General features: G+C 37.0%; 1 protein-coding gene across 1 annotated transcript; it reads right to left on the bottom strand.

Annotated features, from left to right (window-relative positions):
• Positions 1-5,832: 5,832 nt before the first annotated feature.
• LOC119768918 lies at positions 5,833-26,616 on the bottom strand. The gene is made up of 2 exons (XM_038260713.1): positions 25,673-26,616; positions 5,833-6,065 (listed from the first exon to the last, which is right to left on the bottom strand). Exons 1-2 carry the CDS (start codon positions 25,911-25,913, stop codon positions 5,833-5,835), a joined length of 474 nt encoding a protein of 157 aa, XP_038116641.1. The 5' UTR covers positions 25,914-26,616.
• Positions 26,617-27,223: the final 607 nt, after the last annotated feature.

Consider the following 27,223-nt stretch of genomic DNA (forward strand, 5'->3'; position numbering starts at 1 on the left):
ATCGAAGAGTAGTGAAATGATTTTCCCTTGAATTGGATTGCCGGCAGTCGAGCAGGTGCGTTGTTTGACTCTCATCATAATTATCCTATTATCTACAATTTTGTTGAACCACTTTGAAAGCGAAACAAAATGAAACCACTTGTCGAAAGTAAAAGCTCTTCATTGAATGGAAATACCCTGAAGGTAGGCAGCAGCGCGCTTGACGTGGAAAACATCGCGCGTGAATGAAGAAACAAATCGCATTCATCGCAGTGAAGCCCCACCACAATCACGCAATCCAACCTGGAGTCATTCATCGTCGTTCAAGTCATTTTAACTGACTGAATAGTGGTGGATGAACCATTCAAACGATTTTTCTGAAAAAAAATCAATCGACTCAAGAGGCTCTTCTCTGTGGATGGGGTTTTCTCTCACTCTTGTCTTTCTCTCATTTTGCGCTGTATTGCTCACTGATCACGGTAAAGTTAAAGTTGGGTGAGAGAGAAATTATTAGCTAATTTAATATTGGTGTGAATGGGGCAGATAACGAAATGCAAGAAAGAGAGAAAAACAAAAAAAGATAGTCGGAAAATGAGGAAGGAAAGTGCGAACAAGAAGAAAGAAAAAAAAAGAAGAAAAAATAGAGCATAACTTTCCACATGGAGGAAGCAAAAAAGAAAAAGACAACAAACTGACCAGTGGAGTGCGCGGTGCATCAGCGAGTGAGAAAGTGAAACCAAATTGGCGGTGCTGGTCGAGCGGCCAAACCGCACAGTTAGACCTGGTTTGGGTGGTGCGATTTGCGATTTAGCATTACTCACCCGCGCGACGACAGGTGGTTGATTTATTGATAAACTTCGCGGGAGTGCACCCACACGCGCGGGGCGCGCCATTGTGGGTGGTACAGAAGAAAACAGCAATTGCTGGTGCTGGGACTTGGGTTTGCATTTAGAAAGGTTATCATTAGCGTAAAGTAAATATACATTTAATTCTTGTTTATCAGCCCACCAACAACATTGAGAGTTCTAGGTAGATATTAAATAAATGTATTTTCTGTATCAATATTCATTTTCGCTTCGGAAAATATTTTTTATGCGGGAAATAGCGATTTGTTACCTACGAGAGTAAAAATATCATCAAAATTGCTTCATTGAATTTATTATAACTAGAATCGTACAATTAGACACAAAACATAACAATAATACGAATATAATACATTCGAAAAATGAAATAATCAGTTTTTAAAAATGTATTTTTCACTAGCATTTAATTATAAATCTAAAATTAATTCTTAGTTAATTTTGCATGCATTCTCTTAAAACTGACTGTTTACACTACACCCTGATGATATTTCTACATTTCCAACTTATTACATGATTTTTTGTCAGCTATAACAAAAATGATATGCTACTAAGTGTCCGGATTTCGAATCATGACGTTAGTTCATTCAATATTCGGTACTTAAGTTAAAAAAATGAGAATAAATGTTTGGCTTATTTTAATGTTAAATTCATACAGTTGATCTTTTTGTACAATATCAGGTATATTGAGCAATTCCAGCTCAAATCAGGAATTTTTCTGGTACTTTTGTACCCGACCCTCTCCGATTTCAATGAAACTTTGTAGACATGTTATCCTAGGCCTATGTAAGCCATTTTTGTGTATATGGAGCCAGTTACACTCGATAATGACATTTGAGAAGGGCGTAAGTGTTTTGAATATTTTTGTATTTCGTAATTTAATTATTACTGTATCTCGAAGCCGTTGCATCGTATCAAAAAGTGGTCAAAGACAAACTTGTAGGAAATTCGACGGGCTTTCTGAAAAAAAAAAAACACTGAAACAAAAATACACGCCACTTCTATGAGATTTTTCAGTTTTTAAGTTTAAAAGTTAAATTTGATGGTGATGTCACGATTTTTTTCGCTCAAAATTTTTGAGGAAATAGCCTATAATGTTACAAAAAGACTCACGAAAAATGCAGGATAGTATGTCTCTCCTAAAAAGTGCAAAAAATATTTACGAGACTGAAAAACCAAGTCTGTCATATAGAAATTATTATACATTTGAATTGTCAAATTACATTACAACTTAACATTAATACAAATACAAATACTGTGATTAAAAATAAAATAAAAACAACACTAAATCAAGAACCTTGAAATTTTACATATTTTACATCAAATCTTATGTAAAAGCATAAATAACATGAAAATTGACAAATTATATTACTACTTTACATCAACTTTTGTTTAAATCCCGGATGAATGGGAAAACATTATTTAAAAAAATGAAACTAAGCATGTTTTTTTTAATGAAAGCTGACTAAAAAAAAAAACTGAAAAAAATTTAAGCCGAAAAATATACAGTATGTAAAAAAAGTATTTACACCCCTTGGGCACTATGCACATTTTGTGATGAAACATGTAAAAAATTAAAGTTTGACAGGAACCTAGTACTACGTTTTGTTCAAAAACTCATGCCAAACATTTTGCTACAAAAAACTCATGAAAAGATGATTTCTATAAAAAGTTATATAACAAATACTATTACGAAAATAAAAAAGGTGCAAAAAAAGTTTGTACACCTTTCGAAAAATTAACATAAATAATGTTATTTGTTGACAAATCACCATAAATCCAGTCTCCCAGCTCCAAATAGGCATCCTTGACTGATTAAAAAAAGAATTTGGATTGAATATAAAGTTAACTAACTACTTAGTATAAAAGTTTATATAACTCTGGAAATTCTATATAAAACTTATCTAAACTTAATTTCGCAAACTTTTAATTCAACTAAATGTCAATATATTACCATATAATTGCTAAATAAACATTTTGGAGTGGGTATAACACCGTTTTGGGGGTATTTGTATCGATAGAATAGATTTTTCGTTGGAATTTCGTACCAACCCGGAATTACGTCGTAGGAAAATCCGCCGGCATCCGAACCGGTCCACGATTCACAAGTTAACCTATGTGGAATCGGAAAGGGCATAAAATTTCCGATCTTTTGATACCCAAACATCTAGGTTTTCTTTAAAACCTACGTTTTTAAATACCTGGGCAAAAAGTAAGTTTGATCCACGAGAACAAAAATTACGAAATTCCATACATTTTTGGCAGGTTGCTCAAACGAAACCATAACAACGTTTTTGCTTAGGTATTTAAAAACGTAGGTTTTAAAGAAAACCTAGATGTTTGGGTATCAAAGATCGGAAATTTTATGCCCTTTCCGATTCCACATAGGTTAACTTGTGAATCGTGGACCGGTTCGATGCCGGCGGATTTTCCTACGACGTAATTCCGGTTGGTACGAAATTCCAACGAAAAATCTATTCTATCGATACAAATACCCCAAAACGGTGTTATACCCACTCCAAAATGTTTATTTAGCAATTATATGGTAATATATTGACATTTAGTTGAATTAAAAGTTTGCAAAATTAAGTTTAGATAAGTTTTATATAGAATTTCCAGAGTTATATAAACTTTTATACTAAGTAGTTAGTAAACTTTATATTCAATCCAAATTCTTTTAATCAGGATGCCTATTTGGAGTTGGGAGACTGGATTTATGGTGATTTGTCAACAAATAACATTATTTATGTTAATTTTTGAAAGGTGTACATACTTTTTTGCGCCTTTTTATTTTCGTAATAGTATTTGTTATATAACTTTTTATAGAAATCATCTTTTCATGAGCTTTTTGTAGCAAAATGTTTGGCATGAGTTTTTGAACAAAACGTAGTACTAGGTTCCTGTCAAACTTTAAATTTTTTACATGTTTCATCACAAAATGTGCATAGTGCCCAAGGGGTGTAAATACTTTTTTTACATACTGTAGTTTCTTTTTTAGTTTTTTATAATGTTTGTCCAAAAATTATTTTTTTGCAATTCCGTCGTGAAACTACTTACTTTTCCTGTCATTCTTCAACGACGAAATAGCCTACTTTTCTGTACCAAAAATAACAGAATCGAATAGCAACACTTTTAAAAATAAATGCTGAAAAGTAGAACTTTCCACTGAAATGGGTGCTGAAAAGTTGAACTTCTCAGCACTTGTTTCGAAAAGTAACACTTTTTAACATTGTTTAGATTTAAACGATTTATTGAAAATACATGAAGACTTGACTTAAAATTTCACTCAATGGGTGTTTTTTGTAATTGCAAAAAATGTTGTATGGAACTCGTTGCAAAATTTGATTTTTTCAGCACTCGTCGTATTTATCCAACTCGGTGAACCTCGTTGGATAAATGTACGACTCGTGCTGAAAAAATCCTCTTTTTGCAACTTGTTGCATAAACTACTATTTTTCAATCCTCAAAAAAATATATTTTTTTTCATTCTAAATGGGTTGTACACAGCAGACATTCCAATGGTAAAATCGCATGTAAAAGCATGCATATCACTTTCGTCAAAAAAAAGACACTTCATATTACGCACTACATGTACCGTTTTTGTAAACACTAAAAAAAAGTCGCAACCAACGGGATTCAAACCCAGCACCAACAGTAAGGACTGGCGCCTTAGCCCACTCGGCCATCAGATCGAAGAGTCAAGTAGGTTTCCCATACTGATGGGCTACATATTTCTGGGTGTAATATTATATGAAATTTCATTATTTTACACCCGGGTCTTTTACACGCAGCTGGATTACTACATGTTTTAGCTGTGTAGTGGAATTTTTATTTGATTTTATTTGAGTCTCCTATTTTTTTATTATATATTATGGAAAGATGTGTTACTTTGACGTCAGGTTCAACAGTAGCTGAAAAAAGGCAGTAATTCTAAATTATTGTTTTTAGTTCTTATGGATTATCGATTTTATTCCGGATTACCAAAATTGATTAATCATTTTTGTTGAAAATAGCAACCAGAATTATTTTGTATACTAATTTATCACCATATTCTAATCTTAGTTACAAAAAGCTACCAATTTAAAAAAAAAAACATCCAAAGGAAGGAAACTATTGCCGATATCGAAAAAAATCGTATAACAGAAGATGTTGAAAAAGAATCTGGGGACAGTCCTCTCAACAACGGGGTGAACTCGCGAGTTTCATTCTAGGCTTCATCCATAAAGTACGTCTTTTTCAATTAAATAAATTTCCCGAAAACCATTCCCGAAGATCGAACCATTTTCTTAAGATATTCACCAAACCAGAACGCGATCTCCGTCACGTACTACGCGCCGATCTGTTTTCGATCTGCACGTGCTCCGCCGAGTTCAACAACACTCTCTCTCTCTCTGGGGGAGGATGAATCGTACTTTTTACCCCAAAATTCTCCGACTACGATGAAGTGGTTGCAGCAACGATAACGACGCCAACGACGACGACGTCAACGCGACGGCCCAAACAAACATCGTTATTCATAAAAAAGAGAGTAGGGTGGTAACAAACAAACAGTCTGGTTCAGCAGCAGCAACAGTGTTGAATGGTAAAGAGACGACGACGGAGCACGCGACACGTCCGGACCCCGTTCTGTGTCAATCTCCGGACATTGCATTTAGTCGCGATCGTGGTGCGTTGTCGCAGGTGTGGCAATGTACAGAATCATTTTGACGCATAGCATACATTTGTTCCAGTCAGATGCATATTGCCAGTCGTGCGTGCCCCTTTAATGTTTACATTTTTGTTTGATACCCATGATTCCAGCAACCAAATTTGACCAAATTTTGGTATTATGTGCGGAATGGTCAGCTGAACAAAACGTACTCGTTTCGAAACGTCAAACCTGTGACAAGACAGCACGACCGGGACGCTCAAGTGCACAACCACTTGAAACTCCACACAACACAACACAAAGACGGTCATTATCTGGACGAATGGGCTGCTAAACACCAACTGACTAGAACGCGCTGAATGAGGTAGTGGTGGTGGTGGTGGCAGTTAGTGAAGAAACGGCACACGACACAAGGAAACTTGGGTGCTGTGTGTTCTTACTTGGTCGTATATCGTGAATAATGATCCCGATCGCCTTTATCGGTACGATCTTCACTTGATGCACGGAAGCGGCCGCGGATCCGTCGTCGTACGCCGCGAGGTTCGTGCTGCTAGTGTTGGTAGCGCTAGTGTGGTGCACTATTTTGGGAGGGGAGTGGGAAAGGGTGGTCATAGCGTGCACACACAGCGAATCCACAGGTCCCCGCGTGCGAGTGCAGTGCAGTTTAGTTGGTTTGGTTTTGTTTTTGATAGTGGAAATAGAAAAGGAAGAGAGTGTGAGTTGAGTTCGCTAATTGGTATTGCTTTTAGTCGGGTAACACTCGGAAATGGATAAAACTTCCGGACTGTTGGACACGAAACAAGGCGGGACAGACAGACATTAGTTTTGGTAGTAGGACGTAGAGATGGACGAGGATTTTGTTGTTGTTGAGGTTTGCCCAATCTCAAAACATTTACTCAAAACGAACTCAGGAAGAATTGTCGAATTCTTGGCGAGGAAATACCACAACCTCTTCAAGAGTCGTTCAAAATCACCCTCGCATCTGTTTTCAATAATTTAAATTAACAACAAAGCAAATAAATACACACACCCTGCCACGCCGTTTCCCGTTATGCAGTCGGTGTTCTATTTCCGTCCACAAGAGGAGAAACAAGGAGGAACTGCAAGTGCCATAAACATGCGGCGGTCCCACCTGTCAGAGCGGCAGCGTTTCCACGTGTCCTGACCGTACGCCCCCACGAGGACTTCTCTGCGGTTCGAAGTTTTGTTGCGAGAAAAAAAAAACACGTGTGCAGCAACATGTTCTCGTCGGGTGTTACGACTGGAGTTGGGGCAACCAAGACGTACGAATATGAAACCCATTCTCTGTTATAATTAGCTCAGCATGCTGCCGGTTCGTTTTGTTTGCGGTACGAAAATGTGGGCGAGATGGTGATCATTATATAGAGGCAATGGTTCGTCGCGAAAGAAAAAAGAAAGTGCTGAATTACAGTCCTGTTGTCGCCCAGGACAAGGCAAGACGAATGACGTCGAGCGTCGAGTGGGTCAAGGCCAAGATGTGAAAATGTTGTCGTCAAATACCTGAGTTTGACAGTTTGAAATAAAGTTACCACAAAAAGATTTGCTTCAAAAAAATAATCAATATGTTTACCGACATTTCAAAACAAACTTCAAATCGGATAGTTGATGAGTCTAGCTATAGGGTATCCAATTCCAAATAGGTATGGATCATTCCAGGTCAACTGGATTAAACTTGGAGGGAACGTTCAACTATCCATAGGTAACAGAATGGATTAACGTGATTTTTACCCATTCTTTATTTTTGTTATTTTTATTATCTAATCACCATCGTTTTCCCCGGAAAATTTTACATAAGAATCAATGCATATCTCAAACTAAACCAAACCATTGCCGAGAAACAGCCATACAAAAAGAAAAACTGTGAATTTTCTGACCTAGGGCTTCGGTTCGTCCATACAATTCATCGTGAAAAATCACTAGCTTCCCACACACAAATTGTGTTTAAAAAAAATCAAAAATCTGAGCAAAACCGGAAATGGATTTTATTTGTATTTTTTGATTTGGCTCAAACTTTGTGGGGGCCTTCCCTATGACCAAAGAAGCTATGTTGTGTCATTGGTTCACCCATACAAGTCTCCGTACAATTTTGGCAGCTGTCCATACAAAAATGGTACGTAAATATTCGAATATCTGTAAGTTTTGAATGAATTTTCCGATCAATTTGGAGTCTTCGGCAAAGTTGTAGGTATTATTGAGGACTATTGAAAAAAAAAAAAAATAAGTACACGGAAAAAAAATTTGCCGATTTTTTAATTAAAATTGTTTTTACAAAAACTCAATTTCCCGAAATACGTATTTTTTGATTTTCGAGATTTTTTGATATGTTTTAGGGGACAAAAACCCGCAACTTTTGAGCCATAGAGAAACATGGTCAAAAAATCTGCAGCCGAGTTATGAATTTTTGAAAAAATAGTGATTTTTGGAAAAAATCGAAATTTTATGCTAAAACAAATCTGACGTAATTTTTAATGTAAAATTGAATTTACAATGGAAAAGTACTGAACCGATTTTTTTGATAAAAGGCTCTGTTTTCATGATATAGCCACCGAAAGTTTGATTTTAGCGAAATATTTGTAGTTTTAAGATTTTTAAAAATAGTGACCAAGAGTAAACACTTCTAAATTTTTTTAAAGTTCAGAAAATTTGCTATAAAATTGTCTAAGAGACATTAAAGATTGGACCTCTGGTTGCTGAGATAAAGCGGCTTAAACAAAAAGAAACACGAAAATTGAAGTTTTCTAAGTCTCACCCAAACAGCCCACCATTTTCTAATGTCGATATCTCAGCAACTAATGGTCCGATTTTCAATGTTAAAACATGAAACATTCGATTTTTTTGAAAAAAGTATTTTGAAATTTTTTAAACCAAGACTAACATTTTAAAAGGGCCAAACATTGAATATTACGCCCATTTGAAATGTTAGTCTTGATTAAAAAAAATTTACTTTTTGCAATTCCGTCGTGAAACTACTTACTTTTCCTGTCATTCTGGAACGACGAAATAGCCTACTTTTCTGTACCAAAAATAACAGAATCGAATAGCAACACTTTTCAAAATAAATGCTGAAAAGTTCTTCTTTTCAGCACTGAAAAGGGTGCTGAAAAGTAGAACTTTTCAGCACTTGTTTCGAAAAGTAACACTTTTCAACATTTTTTTGATTTTAACGATTTATTGACAAAATACATGAAATTTCGACCTAATATTTCACTCAATGGGTGTTTTTCGAAATTGCAAAAAATGTTGTATGGAACTCGTTGCAAAACTTGATTTTTTCAGCACTCGTCGTTTTTATCCAACTCGGTGAACCTCGTTGGATAAATGTACGACTCGTGCTGAAAAAAATCCTATTTTTGCAACTTGTTGCATAAACTACTATAGTGAAATTTTGATAAAATTCACCGTTATCAAGTTATAGCCATTTTTTCAAAATAGTTTCAGTTATTCATTTTTTAGAATGAGTGCCCATGTTTGCCCACTTTTGAAAAAAATATTTCTGAAAAGCTGAGAAAATTCTCTATATTTTGCTTTTTTGAACTTTGTTGATACGACCCTTAGTTGCTGAGATATTGCCATGCAAAGGTTTAAAACAGGAAAATTGATGTTTTCTAAGTCTCACCCAAACAACCCACCATTTTCTGATGTCGATATCTCAGCAACTAATGGTTCGGTTTTCAATGTTAAAATATGAAACATTCGTGAAATTTTCTCATAATTTCGAAAACAATAATTTTATGAATTTTAGATCAAATCTAACATTTTAAAAGGGCATAATATTTAATGTTTGGCCCTTTGTAAATGTTAGTCTTGGTTTAAAAAATTTGAAAATATTATTTTCGAAATGATCGAAATCGACCAGTATTGATTCAAAAATTCATAACTCGGTGGAAGATTTTTTGCCCATTCTGGAAATTTCTGAAAAGTTGACATTTTCAAAAATCAAATCAAACTATTCGCTCTACAGCATTGCCTTGGCGTTCTCGATTGCGAGATTCCTACTCGAAACTAGGTGTCCGAAGGTTTGATTGTTGAGGCAATTGCAAACCTCTTTTTACACCATAGCTTCCATCCACCCCGGGATTCGAACTGACGACCTTTGGATTGTTAGTCCAACTGCCTACCAGCGACTCCACCGAGACAGGACCCAGGGAGACGACTCCTACACCTGGACTGAGCTAACGACCTAACCTTTTTAGGTTAGTCCGGGGCCAACATTTACTTCCCGTCCGACGGAAGGCGTGATCAGGCAAATCTCGTCTCGAAAAATGCCACCGGGACCGTCTGGGATCAAACCCAGGCCGACTGGGTGAGAGGCAATCACGCTTACCCCTAAACCACGGTCCCGGTTGACATTTTATGTCCCCTAAAACATATCAGAAAATGAAAAAAAATAAAAACATGTAGTGTTTTTTGCATATCAAGTTTTAGTGACAAAAAGTGAAAATGAATATCACCAAAAAAAAAAAATAAATAAATGCCGTGTATTATTTTTTTCAGTGTAGTCCTTATCCATACCTACAACTTTGCCGAAGACACCAAATCGATCAAAAAATTCCTTCAAAAGATACGATTTTTGAATTTTCATACATCATTTTTGTATGGACAAATGCCAAATTTGTATGGCAAGCTAATGATGCAAAATGGCTTCTTTTGGCGTACCGAAGGCACCAAAAAAGTTTCAGCCGGATTAAAAAATACAAAAATTAAAATTCTTGGAAAAGACCGATTTCGTAGAGAATTTCTCTGAACTTTTCACGATTGTTTTAATATACATTTCGCTTAAAATTTCCTTCAGATTTTTTATTTGTTTTTTTTTTAATAAATTAAACTTTCTTTTAATAATTATATTTGATTAACATAATAAGAGGTCAGATTTTGCTCTTTAGCTCTAGTTTGCCAGAATATATTTTTGTTGTTGTTTTACTTAAAAGAAGTTTTTTTTTATTTATGAAAATTTACCCTTCTTTTTTATAATTTATAATATTGAATTTGACGATATCAAAAAGTATAACGATGTTTACAAAAAATATTAAATTCATAGGGTTTTACCTTTTTTTTATTAAAAAAAAGATTTAAGGATTTAAAAATTTCCAAGTATCAAAAAGAAAATTATTCAATTCATAGAGCACTGCAACCAATGAAGTTGCTATATTTTTATTCCGAAAATGTTAAACTTGAGGATCCAATACTGCAACAATGTGGTTGTAAAAATAGTCGAATTTTGATGTAAATTATTTAGGGGATGAATAAAAAATATATCGATAGTTCCCGTTGGTTTTGAAAATAATAAAAGGGTTTGTGTGCTTTTGGACTCCTGGGTAAGCGTAGAAACTTGCAATAGAGACCACAAAAGACCTATAGGGATCGTTTAATTTCATTATTCTCACCCTTCTTTGATAAAACCAGAACAATAAGAATCCTATCCTTATTCGATTAGATCATACAAAACATGGCAAACAAATGAAAATCCAAATTAAAAAAAATAAGAAAACGAACGCAATTATTCATGAAATCAAACGAACTAACTATTTTAATTTGTAGATTTTTGCTTACTTAAAGACAATTTCAACTTTTTTCAGTTATGAAACAGGAAATAAAATATTTTTCCCTAAAAACACAGAATTATTCATCCCTGGACTCGTCTTATTGAGAGTTAGAAAAAAGAAATAGATGATTGCACACTTTGAAAAATGTTTTTATAAAAAGAAATCCTACAACAAATGATTCCCCACAATAAACAAAGAAGCATTCACTACAAAACTTTCGTGAAGCTGTGTGGTAAACAAGCAACCAACTTCTTTATGGGTGAATAAAGGAACAGAAAAACAAAAGCCACAAAAGTTTTGTGGCACAACAATGTACAATACACCCACAAACAAAATCAACAACTGGGTGCAACGTGACAACCAGAGCTCATGGTATACGGTTCTCTACTAATCGTTCTTAGAAGGAACAGGAAAATTTTGGCTCCAATCATTGCAATATCCAGAACCAGAAAATTCCAAAATGACCAAATGGTATACCGTGGAGAAATTCACTTATCCCTTTAAAAAAGTGTTGAATCAACTTTTCTCGTCTTTATGTTTTAATGTAACTACATTAAAACAACCCCCAAATGGATTCAAAAGCCACTAATCAATCGATACATAAACTGTAGTGGTTCACGGGACCGCCACCAGCTGTACCACGCAGAGCCAATCAAGAAACGATTACAACTTGTGCGGAGCGCCGGAAGCCAAACCGGATCCACCGCGGGCGGCCGTAACCTCAAACTTTTCAAACCCGATCGATTCGATTTAAGGGGAGGAAGCCCCCGTCGCGATGCGATTCTCTACTATTGCATAACCCCGCACTAGGAATCGACGAGCTCTGTTATCGCATACGTCACACCATGCCAATAGCCAATTGGCGATTGGTGTTGACGGTTATTCTCTCGCAAACAAGTGTTGGTTGCCGAGTCGCACCGTGCGTGCGTGTGAGTTTGGATCGATTCCAATACAGCACACACACTTCGCTTGGTATGCCCTTTGCAGTCGTTCTGAACCGCAACGGCAAATAAGGCTTCCGCAAGTCCGCTACCGCTCGGAAATGCTCAGCCTGGTAGTAGCTGTGCAATCGCGATTAATTATTCCAAAACCCTAACCTCAACACGACCCCCGCCGGGGGCAACAATAACTAAACCCGAGAGTGCGTGCGCGATTAAACGTATTCGGCGCGACTAGGCCGCGATTACATTAAGGGGCCGCGTATTGTCTTGGCGCTTCGAACACTTCGAAGAAAAGGTGGTGCGGATTCCTTCCTCATGTGTGTGCCTCTAGGTTGTTTGTTGACCGCTGCCAAGAGCTGGTTCGCTGGTATTCAGCATGCCGAAGGAAAAATAAAGTAATGCGCAATATTATTATGTTTTTCGTCGAGTTGATGGGTACACATTACGTATGCTGTGGCGGAACTTGGTACGGTGGGAATCGGTACCGACTAGAGAACGTCCGACCGTCCCGATTCCTAGCGTATCAAGCTCTATCAAAGCCCATGAATGCGAATTCCGAGGGGGTGTGGATCTTTCTCTTTCTCCGAACTAAACCTAACAACGGGACAAAAACAACAAAACCGCTTCGTTGATTTGAGCGGCTTTCGCTGGGACCAAGAAGAAGACGAAGAAGGTGGTGGTGGTCAATTCTCGTTTTCTTGAAGAGCGAACAACTACCATCTCAAGTGTGCGGGTTGTAATCAGTTGTGCGGTGAGAGGAGGACACAGATTATAGCTAGCCACACTCTGACATTAATCACAGAGCGCACACACAGAAGCGGAAGATGACGGATGGGATGGGCTGATGGGAGGGGACTCAGTGGCGTCTTCTTCTTCTGCGGGGCAGCATGGCACCAGTAGTCCGCGTTTTGGTTGAGGTTAGGATCGATGGGAAGTTGTTTTGAAGTCGGAGTTGATATATCGGGTATTTTTCAGGACCCGAAGTCGAAGTTGGAATGAAAGTCAGTTCGGGAATGCTCTGGAATCAAGGATCGAAGTCGAAGTTTACTACCTTTTAAACGCAATTCTACCAAGTTTACAAACGTTAAGATTACTTTGAACATCCCAAAAGTGAGTCACAGAATTCATTTTATTGTCGTATTTCTACTGTGAACTACAGAGCAGGTATTATTATCAAAAGGTTGTGGGGATATCTCTGGATAAGTAATACAACCGTAAACCTGGTAGAATTCGGTGGTAGTTTGCCTCCGTTATTAACAGTGTTATTCAGTAATACTTCAGATTTTGAGACTTGGATCAACAGATTATCACGTTTAAAAGTTCCTTGGAAAATACAAAGCTTTAAACTTTGACATTTGAGCAATTCTGTGAGATTTCGGTCATTCGTTTTTTTTTGTTTTTTTTAAACCGGCTGAAACTTTTTTGGTACCTTCGGTATGCCCGAGGAAGCCATTTTGCATCATTAATTTTTCCATATAATTTTCTATACAAATTTGGCAGCTGTCCATACAAAAATGATATACAGGGTGACCACTGAAATCCCATTTTCAAATTCCCGACTTTTCCATAAACTCAAAAAATATGCATTTCTTATTTAAAAAAAGATTTTAAACAAAAAAAAAAAACTCTTTATAAAAAAAGTAAATATCAACCATCAAAAAAAAAAAAAATCTAAACAAAAAAAAACTATTTAGGCTAGTACAAATTTTATTTAATTTTTTTTGATGTTTTCATTTTATTTTATTTTATTTAAAATCAAAGAGCGCACAAAACATGATTACATGATTTCAAAGAATTTAGGAAAATATCTAGGAAATCGCTTAAAAAATAAGTTCTATTCTTAACTTTGTAATTTTTGATATTGATTTTTTAAAATCAATGTATCTAGTTGTCATGATTTAACTGTTTTATTTTTTTATTTCAATGAAAAATTCAGTTTGATAAGATTCCATATTTAACAACTTAATTTATGCGAAATGTTCGAAGAAACATTTTCATTAAATATATTTGCAATAACTTAAATCAAAACGTCTTTTATTTACTTTTTTTTCTTTTTCAATACTTTTTCATGTTTACAAAACGTAAAAATGTTTTTAATTTTTTCATTCAGAACGAACAACTATTGGATTTTATACGATATTTCAGTTTTCCGAAAACTGAAAATCCAGCTTAATCTGTAGTAATTTACCCTTAATCACAAAAAAAGATGAAGATAAATCTTTGGAAAAAAAATATTTTAATGGAATATTTCCCAATTTAATTTGAAAATTGTACAAAATATGACACAAAATATTCAATAGCTAAAAATAATTTTTTAACAAGTATGCTTGGAATTCCCAACTTTTCCTGACATTTTTTTTTTCAAAAAATCACTAATTCCCTACTTTACCCGATTTATTTGCGGATTTTGGCGAATTCCAGACTTTTCCCGACATTCCCGATTATGAAAATTAAAAAATCTGTATCTTTTGAAGGAATTTTATGATCGACACCGAAGACACCAATTCGGTAAAGTTGTAGGTATGAATAAGGACTACACTGAAAAAAAATAATACCCATTAAAAAATTTTACGTGAAATCATCCGATCTTTTCGAAAACAATATTTTTGAAATATTTGAATGAAGACTAACATCTCAAAAGCGCCAAACATTCAATATTATGCCCTTTTGAAATGTTAGTCTTGATTGAAATTTTTTGAAATTATTGTTTTCAAAAAAGTTCGGAAAATTTCACGAATGTTTCATATTTTAACATTGCAAATTGGACCATTAGTTGCTGAGATATCGACATTAGAAAATGGTGGGTTGTTTTGGTGAGACTAAGAAAACATCATTTTTTCTGTTTTTAAACCTTTGCTTGGCAATACTTCAGCAACTAAGGGTCGGATCAACAAAGTTCAAAAAAGCAAAATATAGAACATTTTCGCAGCCATTCAGAAATAAATTTTTTTTTGCAAATCAAGTTTTGGTGACAAAAAGTGTGATTAAAAATCACCAATATTTTTACCCTGTATCATTTTCTTCAGTAAAATCCTTAACCATACCTTCAACTTTGCCAAAACACCAAATCGGCCAAAAAAATCCTTAAAAAGGTACAGAGTTTTGAATTTTCATGTGTGTGTGTGTGTGTGTGTGCAACCAACCAAACGGGACCACGCGGTCGCATCTTACAAATTGAGTTGTTTCCATGTGTTTTAGATTTCCGTTCTATACATGCAAATAACTCGCATAGGCATTTGGAGGGTGTTAGCTCTGCCGAGCTTCGGTGACCCATTTCTACGTAGGCTAGCCGTACGCGAGGTACCTCAGCTTGAACCGACAAGCCCCGCTCTAAAGAACGTTTATATCAATCGGATACAAACGTTATTAAGAACTTCCGGGTCCTTGCCAAATGGACAAAGACCCAGCACGTATTTAGTTGGTAGTAATAGTATTCTTAATTCCAGTCAAAGCTCACCAAGCCGTGATGGCACAGTGGTTAGCATTTTTGCTTACCAATCCATAGAACGGGGGATCGAACCCCGCCTCGAGCGACTTTGATTTTTAGTTCATATTACATATTTCAAGTATTATAAGTCTTAAACTTTCTCGTTGGATTATGAGATGGGCATCGAACCCAGGACCATTCGCTTACAAAGCGAACACCGTTACCAGTCAGCCACGGCACTCCCATATTTTTTCCGTTATGTAATACATGAAAATTAAACGTAGATCCAAAAAGGAAAGAGCTCACCGGGATGGGACAACACGATCCAGGACAAATCGATTTTTTGACAAATCCATTTGTCATCTCGATCACCATTCAGCATGAATCGATCCCGACAGCACCGAAATTTCCACCAGCAGGTTCAAAAGGTTCTGCTTCTAGCTAGGGCAAGCTCACCCTTGAAGGTCCCTGTCTTCGGATTTGCTTGCCAAACAAAACTGCCACCTCGACTGCCACCGTATTTCCAGTTTACGAATCATATTTCTCTTTGACCTCCAATTTGAAAATTCGTCGCTCAGCATTCGTAATCCGACTCTGAACCTCCCGGGCACAATCAAAATATTAAAATTAAAATTCACTTAGAAAACTATAACAATCAAATCAAGAAACGAAAAAATCGCGGAGCAAAAATTGAAAACGTCACGACACGCGCACGGTTTGCTTCGATCTCTACAGAGTTTTGAATTTTCATGTATGGAAATTTGTATGGAAATTTTGATGGACAAACTAATGATGCAAAATGGCTTCTTTGGGCAAACCAAAGGCATCAAAAAAGTTTCAGCCGGATTAAAAATTACAAAAAATTAAATAAAAAAAACTGATTTCGTAGAGAATTGCTCATTTTCACAGCAATATCCTCAACAGCTTGCGAATACCCTTCGACATTCAATAAGTCTTAATCAATAAAGCAATTCCAGCGGATATACATCTTCGGTTCACCACCTACTTTATCAGAAAGCAATTGGAATCAATAGCTTGGAGAGTTATAATTCCAATCCATATCATGCGATTTCGAAGAAATGGTTTTCCTTACACTGCGAAAAATGTACACTTTTTTTCGACAACCTTCACCACTAACTTCAATTCAAAATTTTCCTACAGTGCCTCGCCGCACTCGAAATGACGCAAGACGTTCAGCCCATTAATCTATTGTGTGCGTGTGTGTGCGGGGGACGACGACGATGACATTCGGTAATGGGAATGTCAACAGTGAGCGATGGCAGCGATTGCCTTTCCGTCCCCGGCTGGTCCTGTCGCCCAAAATGACAACCGTTCTTCAGTAGCGTTTGACAGCGTGGGAATCAGATCCGGCGCTGACCTTGTACCGCGCAGGATGTCCGTTTCCGGATGGCTACGGTAGGACCTCGTTGGTTTGACAGTCAATTAATTTACCTCGTTAGCGAAAAAGTCCAACAAAAAGATGTCTAACCATCGAGGTTCTACTGTGCATAGGCAAGCCGATTCCGTGGTGGAATGCGGCTTTTGGAAATTCCGGTGGAAAGTGATGGTGCCAAGTGTGGAACAGCGCGCATGTGCGCCAACCTGCAGCATTTAACTTACTGGAAAGGGTGAATGGCAGTAATGTCCCATTCAATATCACAAAAACAGGTATCAAGATTTCAACTAGAAATTGTCAAGTTTGTAACATAAGCCACTTTTGCGTAGAACGTCACCCGGCATTTAAGTATCCATTACGCTTTGATTGTCAATGTCATTAACAGTACAGTAACAACCAGCTCTTAAGCTTTCCCTTCCATCGACATTAAAAGTTGCACAATTTAAAGCTGAATTCAACGAGGAATTTCACGCGCCTGTGTATTTGTGTGCGAATTCTAAGAATTCTGTAAAATCACAAACACGCAAGCGATGGTCGAAATCAGCTGATTCAAGCAGATTGTTATTTGCCATCGACTGAGGTATTTTAATTTGCTTTTGGTTGTAGTGGTAGTGGTGTGTTGTAATTTTGAACAATCAATAAATATTCTATTTATGAATCAATTTATTTCATACCAATTCCAACATCAATAAACATGTAAATAAAATGCCATTAAACAATCCAGGGTAATTCAATCGACAATATAAATTAAATAAACACAAGTGAAACTCGCAATTCCATCCGATTGAAGCGCTCGACGAGAGCAAAACCTACTTTTCATAGCACAAACACAATCACACAATTATCAGCACAAATTAACACACGAAATGTGTGTGAGTGTGGTTTTGTGATGGGAATGCAAGCTCGAATGGGTAAACACACTTCCATACTGGACGGATTGAAACATTTTCCGCGTGTTGTTTGCCTTAAGGAAGGAGAGAAAGGCGAAGCAGTATGGCAATAAAAGTTTAAAATTTGTTCAATACCAACAATCGATGCAATTAGTGTAAAGTGAGGTTTTGTTTCCGAAAACATGAAAATTATTTGGGCGAAAATAAATTAAATTTTTGTGGAGCATTGATATTCCTATTTCTGACCCATTTTTTACATCAAATTCAAAAAAAAAAACATGGAAAGTAATCATCTACACAGCTAAAAAAGTAGTAATCCAGCTGCGTGTAAAAGGCCTGGGTGTAAAATAAATATTGCATTATTTTATGAAATTTTATGTGATTTTACACCCTGAAATATGTAGCCCATCAGTATGGGAAATCTACTTGACCGAAATGTCAAGCTCATATATGCGTTTATCCTTACAACTTTTCATTGGTCTGGTGGCCGAGTGGGGGAAGGCGCCAGTCCTTACTGTTGGTGCTGGGTTTGAATCCCGTCGGTTGCAACTTTTTTTGGTGTTTGCAAAAATTGTACATGCAGTGTGGAATATTAAGTGTTTATTTTAACGAAGGTGATGTGCATGATTTTGCATGCGATTTTACCATCGCATTTTATGCTGTGTACAACTTGTTGCAGTCTTGTGTCAGTTACACTGTAGAACAATGTTTAATTCACCAAGTTTAAAAATTAATGGAGAAATTTTCCCTCCAATTTATGAATGCAATGCAATTGAACAGAAAAATTTTGTTTTGAATGTTACATGATTATTGATGTAGAACTTTTACACTTAACTAAAAAAATTACATTCGAATTTTAAAAAAAAAAATCGTAAAAAAATGATTTAACGTGTGATTCAAGCGATTACGTCGAATATAAAGTTTCATCTTTTTTCGGAGTACACATAGAATGATGTTAATTTACATATTTATCGTTGAAATATTACACATTTTTATGGCACAAATTCTATCCACATTTTGAAATATAACATTACATTTATTATTTTTTTAAACTGTGTACAATGCAATATGCAATCTCAAAAACAAAAACATTTTATGTACAGAAACTAAAGGAAATTTACTCAACACTGAATTGTAATCGTCTGAATCACACGTAACATTCAGTTTTTTTATTTCGTATGATTTGAAACAAATTTACACCAAATCGCATTTAAATTTAAACGAATAATGACGTGTAAAAGTGTTAGTGTTGATTTCCAAGTAAATTCACTTGTTCTACATAAATTGTGGTAAAATTACATAAAAAAGAGGTAATATTCAACAAAGCAAAAATCGTTTTTTTTGTCGTGTCAAGGAGGATCAACTTTTAATCTACGATTAACTGTACTTCTCTTGTGTGTTATTGTATCATTTTAGTATTTTAATTTGCATTTATCTCGTTCAGTTTATGTTTATTTCTAATAATATCCTTTGTATTTTTAGCTTTTTAAAATTTTTGCCTGTTTTTACATTTTTCCAGAAAAGAATGATACATCAAAAATACTTTAGATACAATAGAATGGTACATAAAAAAAATACTGCTTACTTAATTTAACTTGAAATATAGGAATTGTAAGCCAAAAACACAGCGAAAGTTGACCCCTTTAAAAGAACTGTTTTTACCATTGAAAATCAAACTTCCAAACCTAAAAATTTCTCAAATTTTATGAGTTCTGATTTTTAATGCATTTTTAAGATCATCATGATTGATATTAATTGAAAATGGTTTTTAAGCGATGTTGTAGATTGAAGCTAGCTTAAAGGTTGGACTGTAGAGGGTTAAATTTAAAGGTAGAATAACACCAGAATAGTGGTTACACATTTTTAAAAGTTAAATTACACATTTTTAAGATAAAAAAGATGTAAACATTCCCAGATGTAATATTTTAATTTCAAAAAACTGTCTGTGTATGTAAACTAGTTTAAATTTCTCTACACAGTAAAGGGACCATCCATAAACCACGTGGACACTTTAGGGGGGGGGGGGGTTTGATGATTGTCCATGCTCCATACAAAAAAGATTTGTTTGTATGGACAATTGTCCACGAGGGGCGGTGGGGGGGGGGGGTGGTTCCAGATTACCAAAAAAGTGTCCACGTGGTTTCTGAATGGTCCCAAAGGAGGGTGAAAATTGAAGATGTGAAAATACATCTGTTTCATGTAATTTTACACAAGTTTTGCGCAAAATCTGTCAACATTCTCAGATGTAATGTTACCATGATTTTTTTACGATGAAGCTTGGCTGAGATACAATCCGCGATGAAGCTTGGCTGAGATGCAATCCGCGTCGAAGCTTAAAGCTGACACCCACACTGATCGCGCTTGGCGCGGAAGTCGCAGAAAGAGAGAGAGAGAAAGGTGTCGTGCGCGCGAAATTCTGGCGGGCTCGTAACTCAGCGAAACGTCAAAAACAGGTTTCCTCTTGTGCGCATGAAGGTCGGCTGAGATTTTCAAGTGTACTTTTGAGTACTCTGCACTTCAAACGTACTGATTGGACGGTTTAGGGCTGAAGGACATCTTGTTTCAAAAACGGAACTCTTGCTTTGAAGATGTCCCAAGTCAACAAGCTTGAGGGGTGAAAAGTTATAATCGATAATTCCCAGCGTTAAACAAAGCCCACCGGGCTTGTTTAAACAATCACCCTGCTTCAGCAAGCGCTTCTCTATCTGTGGAGATTACTTCGGATTAAGAATTATCCCTCCCCCAATGCCTGCTGGACGGACTCCAAAAAAATGCCAAAACACAGCTATAAATAATCTTCCCGACAAATCCCCCTTTTTGCCAGCAAGTACCCCGCTCCAGATCTTGCATAATTCGGTTCTACGTTACCCAACATTGTCCCTTTCTCGCGCAGTTGGAATTGCCAAATGGTCTCCTCGTTCTCCACGCTACGACCACCGAGCACCCGGGTGGTGGCAACGAAATCAAAAACACATTACCCATTCAAATTTTATGATTTGTTTATGTTTATCAGCAACTTTCGTTTCGTTTCACTTTTTTTTTTCTCTGGCGTTGCCCTGCTGCTGCCGTGTGAACGGAACCATTACGCCACGGTTTTTAACGCCCATGTTGGCTTCGAATAGCTCGTAATAAAATTTTCAAAAAAGCAAAGGGTGTAACCTTTTAGATCTTTTTAAAATTGCATAGTTTCAGTCCCTTCGAGTTGACAATTGCTTTCAAGGAATCATAACCATCCCAACCAGGCTGAGAATTGAGAATCCAAAAGTGATGCTGCATCCCACCATCAGCAGAGGAGAATACATTATTCAAATGTTTCAAGCTTTCACGGCAGCACTTGGGAGTGGGTGGTAAAAAGGTGGCGCAAGCTTTGCGATTCTCTCTCTCTCGCGCAGAAAGCACAGTTATGCAAAGTAACACAACCGCCGCACAACAACAGCTGGCAACCGTCGGACGGGGAGTTAAAGTTTGCCTCCAGTAACCGCAGCATTTAACATTGTGTTGTAATGGCTTTTTGGGGGGTTTAACTTTGATGAGGGCTGAAATCCATCATCAAGGGCACCGGGGAAAATGAAACTATGCTCGATTCTAGGAAATTTTTAAAATGTCGAAGCCTAAAGTACAATCGTCCCACATACTCGGAACGGTTTACAGATCGGCCAATGTTTAAAATATCATTGAAAATCGATAATTTAACAAAATGAATTGCTTTTCGCTTCATGTGAAAGCTTGTCTTGTGATCTTTCAATTGATGTATAGACTGACTGTATTTTTTTTACGTTTTATATCATTTTTTTAAGAAAAACATTGACCCTTAAAATCAACAAATTCGGAACACTTATTTCTTACGGATGTAAACAAATTTTGGTTCTCTCCCGGAGTAAATATTTTTTACAAAAGCGACGCAAGCGACGTGATGATTTATACACGACTGATAACTTTTTAGTGTGAAAATATCAGTTGAATTAATCATTAATTTTGCTCAAAAAGTGCTACTTTTACTAGTGAAAGGCAAGCGAATGTTCAAATGAAGATCCTAAGAATAATAACGCGACAGAAAAGCTACATTTGGCATGCTATTGACAAATTATCACAAAAGTGTCCCGAATATGTGGGATGACTGTACCTTGGTTATTCAAAACATTTCTGGAGCAAATTTGTCCACTGGTAAGCAATCCAAAGACATTCAACCACTTAGTTTTTTTTATTACATCTAAATATGTGGAAATTTACATTTTTTCATGTGTAATTTTACGTATTCCGTCATCCGGGTGACATTGGGTCTGGGGGTGAGATTGGGTCACACAAATTTCGGCCTTTTTGTCTGAAACAATCTTACCCCCAGCCCTTAAGTCACCCCTGATGACGGTTCTTTACAAATTGAGGTTAGGATTGTAATTGCATTGCACATCAAAATACTTAAAAATAAATAAAGAAAAACACAAAAAGTTAAGTTTATGGCATAACAGAAGTTGCTCAACATGAACAAGAAAAATAAAATTAAAACTATAGATTTAGGATTGAAATCAACACAGAAAATCAAATGGTAAAATCACATGCAAAAGCATGCACATCACCTTTGTCAGTCATTTATTACTACACTCTGCATGTGCAGTTTTTGCATCGGAGGATGATGACACATTTTGTGTTTAAAAATTTGTGTAATGTTATCTTTGAAAATATCTAAATTTTCATCTTTCCATGTGTAATTTCACAAATTCTACATAAATTTAGGTTAAATTTCATCGAAAAAAGTTAATATTCTGTCATATCATTTTTCAATTTAAAATTTATTTATTTTGACTATGGGGTCAAAACGAAGAAAAAATTCAGAATGATTTTTGTTCTCACAAATAAATATTCATTATCAATCTAATATATTTTACCTAAAAAAACTTTTTTTGTAGAATAATCGTAGTTTCCAGATTTTTCACCTAATTCTACAATTTGAAAAGTTTTACCGATCTTCCGACTTGCTTTAAAAAAGTAGCAAAAGAGGAGGTTTATTTTACATCAAGGAATGCTGAAAGATTTTGTGGCAGAAAAAATGTGTAATAATGCCTCTGAAAATGAGTAATTTTTACATCTTTTTATGAGTAATTTTACTTGTTCCATATGAATTGAGGTAAAATTACATCGAAAAAGAGGCAAAATTCAACAATTAGCTGTTTTCACTTTTCATTTTTTAACTGTGTGCTGTAGCGATGACAAAATCTTCTCCAAAAAAATCCTAAGCCTCTTGTTCGAAATATCAGTACGACACATTAAAAAAAGGTGAAATTGGCGCGTTGAAAATTTGAAGGTGTAAATCTTCTTCTTTTTGAAATGTAATTTTACCTAATTTATTTTATTTTACGCCATTTCTGATGTTAAATTACAATTTTTTATGTATTTGCATTTTTGATCCATTAATCGTTGCTGGTTTTAATTTTTTTCCGTGTAATTTCCAATTTTTCGGAAACAATTTCGGTCTCTCTTAAAAAATATAAGGTAAAATATAAGTCAACGACAAAAAGACTGTCATTTCTCGCAGGTTCACTCATACAGTGTTAAGGGGTTACATACATGTATAAAATCACAAAATTTCATGTTACAGAAAATTTATTGAATCCTCTAAAAGATGATTTTCAATCACTCCTGAAAGTTTCATGAAGATATTACATGATTTAACTGAGTTAGAGACGATTTTAAGCTCAACATTTTGCCGTGCGCAAAGCGGACTGTTAAACTTTTTGAGCGTTTTTCTCGAAACACAGAGATGATTTACGGGTGCCACGACATCTCGAGATGGGATGGACCAAATTGGCTAAAATTTGGGATGTTCATATTCCGTGTGCATGACAAAGCCCGATTTTGAAATGTTGCTTTTAAAAAATACAAAAATAAAAAAAACTGACGATTTTTTATATGAAAAAACACAAAAATATTTTTATCTTTTTTAAAAACAAGTTTTTTGAAAATCGGCCTCCATCATGCACACAGGACCGGTTTAACGAGTCTTCACCAAAATTTTGAGCCCATTTGGTCAAGGCAGTGTTAATATATCGTGGCACCCGTTTTTTGAAACTGCTATCTTCAAATAGCTATATCTCGGCAATGATACGACCACATGTCTTCAAAATTGTTTTGACAATAGATGAAAATTATAACAGATTTTAAATAAAATTAAGTGTGTGCTCACACCAACCTCTGACTTTTTTGTTGATTCACATGTATGTAACCCATTAAGAAGAGATTCTCTGCATTGTGATTCACTATGTATCATTTCGCTAGTGAATAATAAAATTTCTGAAATAACATAAGATCGCAGAAAATTTGTAAACAATTTGTAGGAGGAAGTTCCCACCGACAGACTGCACAGCATCACGTGCGATTTGTAGCCAGGTTTTACGACGGATCGTAAAACGCTTCTGTCTGGAAGTTGCATTTGAAGTTATTTATATTTCGCCTGGTAGCTTCGCGTCTCTGGTGAAGTTCGTACTCGGGGATATCCAAAAATAATATGATGAGAAATAAGATCATGAATCTGAGAGTTTATCTGTATAATGTACACAGTACAAAATTGTTTAAATTTGAAAAGTGTAATTTTAGAAGGATCAATATTACCTTTTTTGTGATGTAAATTTACATTTTTTTCAACTGTGTATCGACAAATGACTAACAGACTTAGACGAACTCCAGTGTCTACAGCTGACTGATGGGAAGCTAATTGCTCTCCAAATCGACATGCTAATACACCAGATCTACCACAACTAGAAACGTCAAGATGCAGCTCTCTTGCCGGCACGAAAGGGTACAACCGGAGGGGGGGCATGCATTTCTGCATGACATTACCCCGTAAATCAAGTTCCGATCCCCATAAATAGAGAGCCCGCCTTGGAGGTGCAACTCTAGTTGTCACGGAACACCCCGAAACGGAATCGCATCGGACACCAGCCGGGCGTGCACATGGGAAATTGGCCGAGACACGTGGGCGGCAAACGAATGCGGTCTCACACAAATAGAACTCGATTCCGGATTATTTCTTCTTTTTTTTTGCGTCTGCCTTCCAGAATTATCACTCAGGTTGTCGTCAGTCGTACTCTCAGTGTGACATGCCGGCGGCAGCAGCAGGTGGAGAGATTGATTGACAATTGGAATTTTAATAGAATATTTTATGCTTCGGTGTCGACTTGGGGCTGGATTGATTCCTCACTTCGGTGTGCAGTTCAGGACGGTGAGTTTGTCTCGATAGCAAACGCTGGTTGAGCTGTTCCAACTGTGACAAGCTCGGTTACTGTTCCTACACCCAAACGAAGGAGCTGTGGCAAATAATCTCTGCATTGATTGACACTTTCTGAAACAATATTTGAGAACTAAGATAATCAAAATTGAGATTAGGGCTTGTTCTGCTTTAAAGCTTCAGTTTTAGAGCTGTCATAATTGTTGAGGGGGTCATGAAAAAATGAGCAACTGCGTTTTCGCCAATCGGTTTGCCATATCCGATCAAGGTCAAATTTGTTAAAACAGCTCGTTAATGGTCTGGACTATGATCTGGAAAATACATTTTATAGGAAATTGTTAAGTAATAGTTGAAGTAACATGTGATCCAAAAATTTTCAAGGTAGCGATTTTTCCACCCTTGTTTGGGTGTACAAACGCCACGGAAGAGATCCAGAGAGTCTTATGGTTGGCAACCCGTATCTTTCACGCAAGGTGGAGAAAGCTGATTTTGAAATAAATTGATGATAAGCACGATAGCTGCTCCGGGTTGACACGTGGAGCACTTTCGTCGAGTGAATTCAGGTGGGTAGACAGAATGGAATGGATTTGTCGTATGAAGGGTGACTTCTTTTGTGCGGCCTCCAAAAATGGATTCTTTACAGGGATTCAATTGACCTAAATTGTGAGGCTTTTGAACAAGTCAGACTAACAGTACGAACAACAGGTTAGATATTAGTCACTCATTTCCGACAGATTCTAGAACTAACTTTTCTCCGCGGTAAGAAATTCCGGGCCGCTGTCCCCACTGTCCGAGTCTACAACGAAGGACTTTCTCCGCTGAAAACGGAACCTTCGACAGCTGTCGGCACGACTGTGTCCACTCGATTCTTGCTCCTCCTCGGTTTCCTCCCGGATGGAATCCGTCGTAGTTTTGCGAAACGTCTTCTTCGATCTAGCTTTGAACCCGGAACAATTCAGCTCGCTCAGAACAGCTGGCAAGCTAACCATTTCCGCTCGTTCGGAGCACGACGACAGCACGCGAAACTTGTCATGTCATTTTTTGTTGAACGACCGGACTAATTACACAGTAAACGATACGTGACCAATTGGCTAGTAGATGAAACGCGCAACGCTAACGGACAGCAGCGACTGAGTTGGATCCAAAGACGGGCGGGAAGTCCCCTCGTGGATCTCTCACCCCGGGTATAACGAAGACCTTCAAGTGGGATATCCCCCAAAACGATTCCCCGAGTGATTACTCAACGATTTCTTCACTCGAAAAGCACCTTCCAAGCAAGAATGTATTATTAGCTAACAACGGTTCTCCCTTCACCGCTGGCCACACCTTCCTCGGATCAAATTAGCCCACGGCAAGGGCTATTACCGCGCGTTACCAAACTGTGCAACTAATAAATCACGCAATTTTCTTCGAGCTTTCTTGCCTCGTAACACTCGCAAATTCCTGCACGTCAACCCTGTCTTCAGCGCAAGCTACGCTCAACACAGCTGTTGGTTTTGGGAAAATAACCCCGCCGATCAAATTTTCCGCGCGACCAATTAATGCGCTATCGCAAACTCGACTAAGTTCCGCCGCAACAGTGTGTGCAACAAAAGGTCGTGCAAGACAATACCCGGCGGGCGCGGATCATTTCCTCGAATATCTCGTCGATATCGAGTTCGGGCGAACCTCGATAGTGCGATAGCTGTCACTACAATCTACACTTTGACAGAAACACCGCCAACAAGTGTGCCGAAAGCCGTACGACATTTTCTGAAGCCATCTGTTCGTACGGGTGTAGTCGTTGGACCGGGGTTCTACCGTAGTCCGATGATTCGCGACGGTGACGTTCGCCGTTGTCACACCCGGTTTGTCTCTCGCGGGGTTCTATTTTTAAAGGGGCTTTGACGAAAAACCTGCAACCACCCCATATGCTAATTAATCCGACCAAGATCGTAATTCGGTTCGGGGTAACCTGTGTGTAACCAGAAATAAAATAACGATCAAGTAGGAGGAGGAGGGAGTGTGCGGCTTTGACGTCATCGCTGATGCACGGTCGAGATCGGCGATGTTTGTACACCACCAGAGAGGAAAATATAATCAACACGGTTGAAGTTACGGCGGCGGCCGTAATCACGCGATGTCAGATTGAACTTGACCCGACGGTGCGGCTTAGAAACGCGCGCTCAGATCGTTCGTGAGGTTGTTTAAGGTTTGAGATTAGCCAGAAGCTCTGGTGGACGGGATTGCTGGATCTGAAGCGTGGAGGGTTTTCTTCCGTTTGGCAACCTTTTGTAGAGTTGATTAGAGCTGTTAATTT

Source organism: Culex quinquefasciatus, chromosome 3 (assembly GCF_015732765.1).
Source record: "Culex quinquefasciatus strain JHB chromosome 3, VPISU_Cqui_1.0_pri_paternal, whole genome shotgun sequence".
NCBI lineage: Eukaryota > Metazoa > Arthropoda > Insecta > Diptera > Culicidae > Culex > Culex quinquefasciatus.

Excerpts from the sequence above, each read along its gene's own strand:
- LOC119768918 (XM_038260713.1), bottom strand. The coding sequence starts at position 25,913 with ATGGTTAGCTTGCCAGCTGTTCTGAGCGAGCTGAATTGTTCCGGGTTC. Across the intron at positions 6,066-25,672 it reads ATTTCTTACCGCGGAGAAAA|TGCACCACACTAGCGCTACC; the intron begins GTTAGTTCTAGA and ends CTCCCAAAATAG.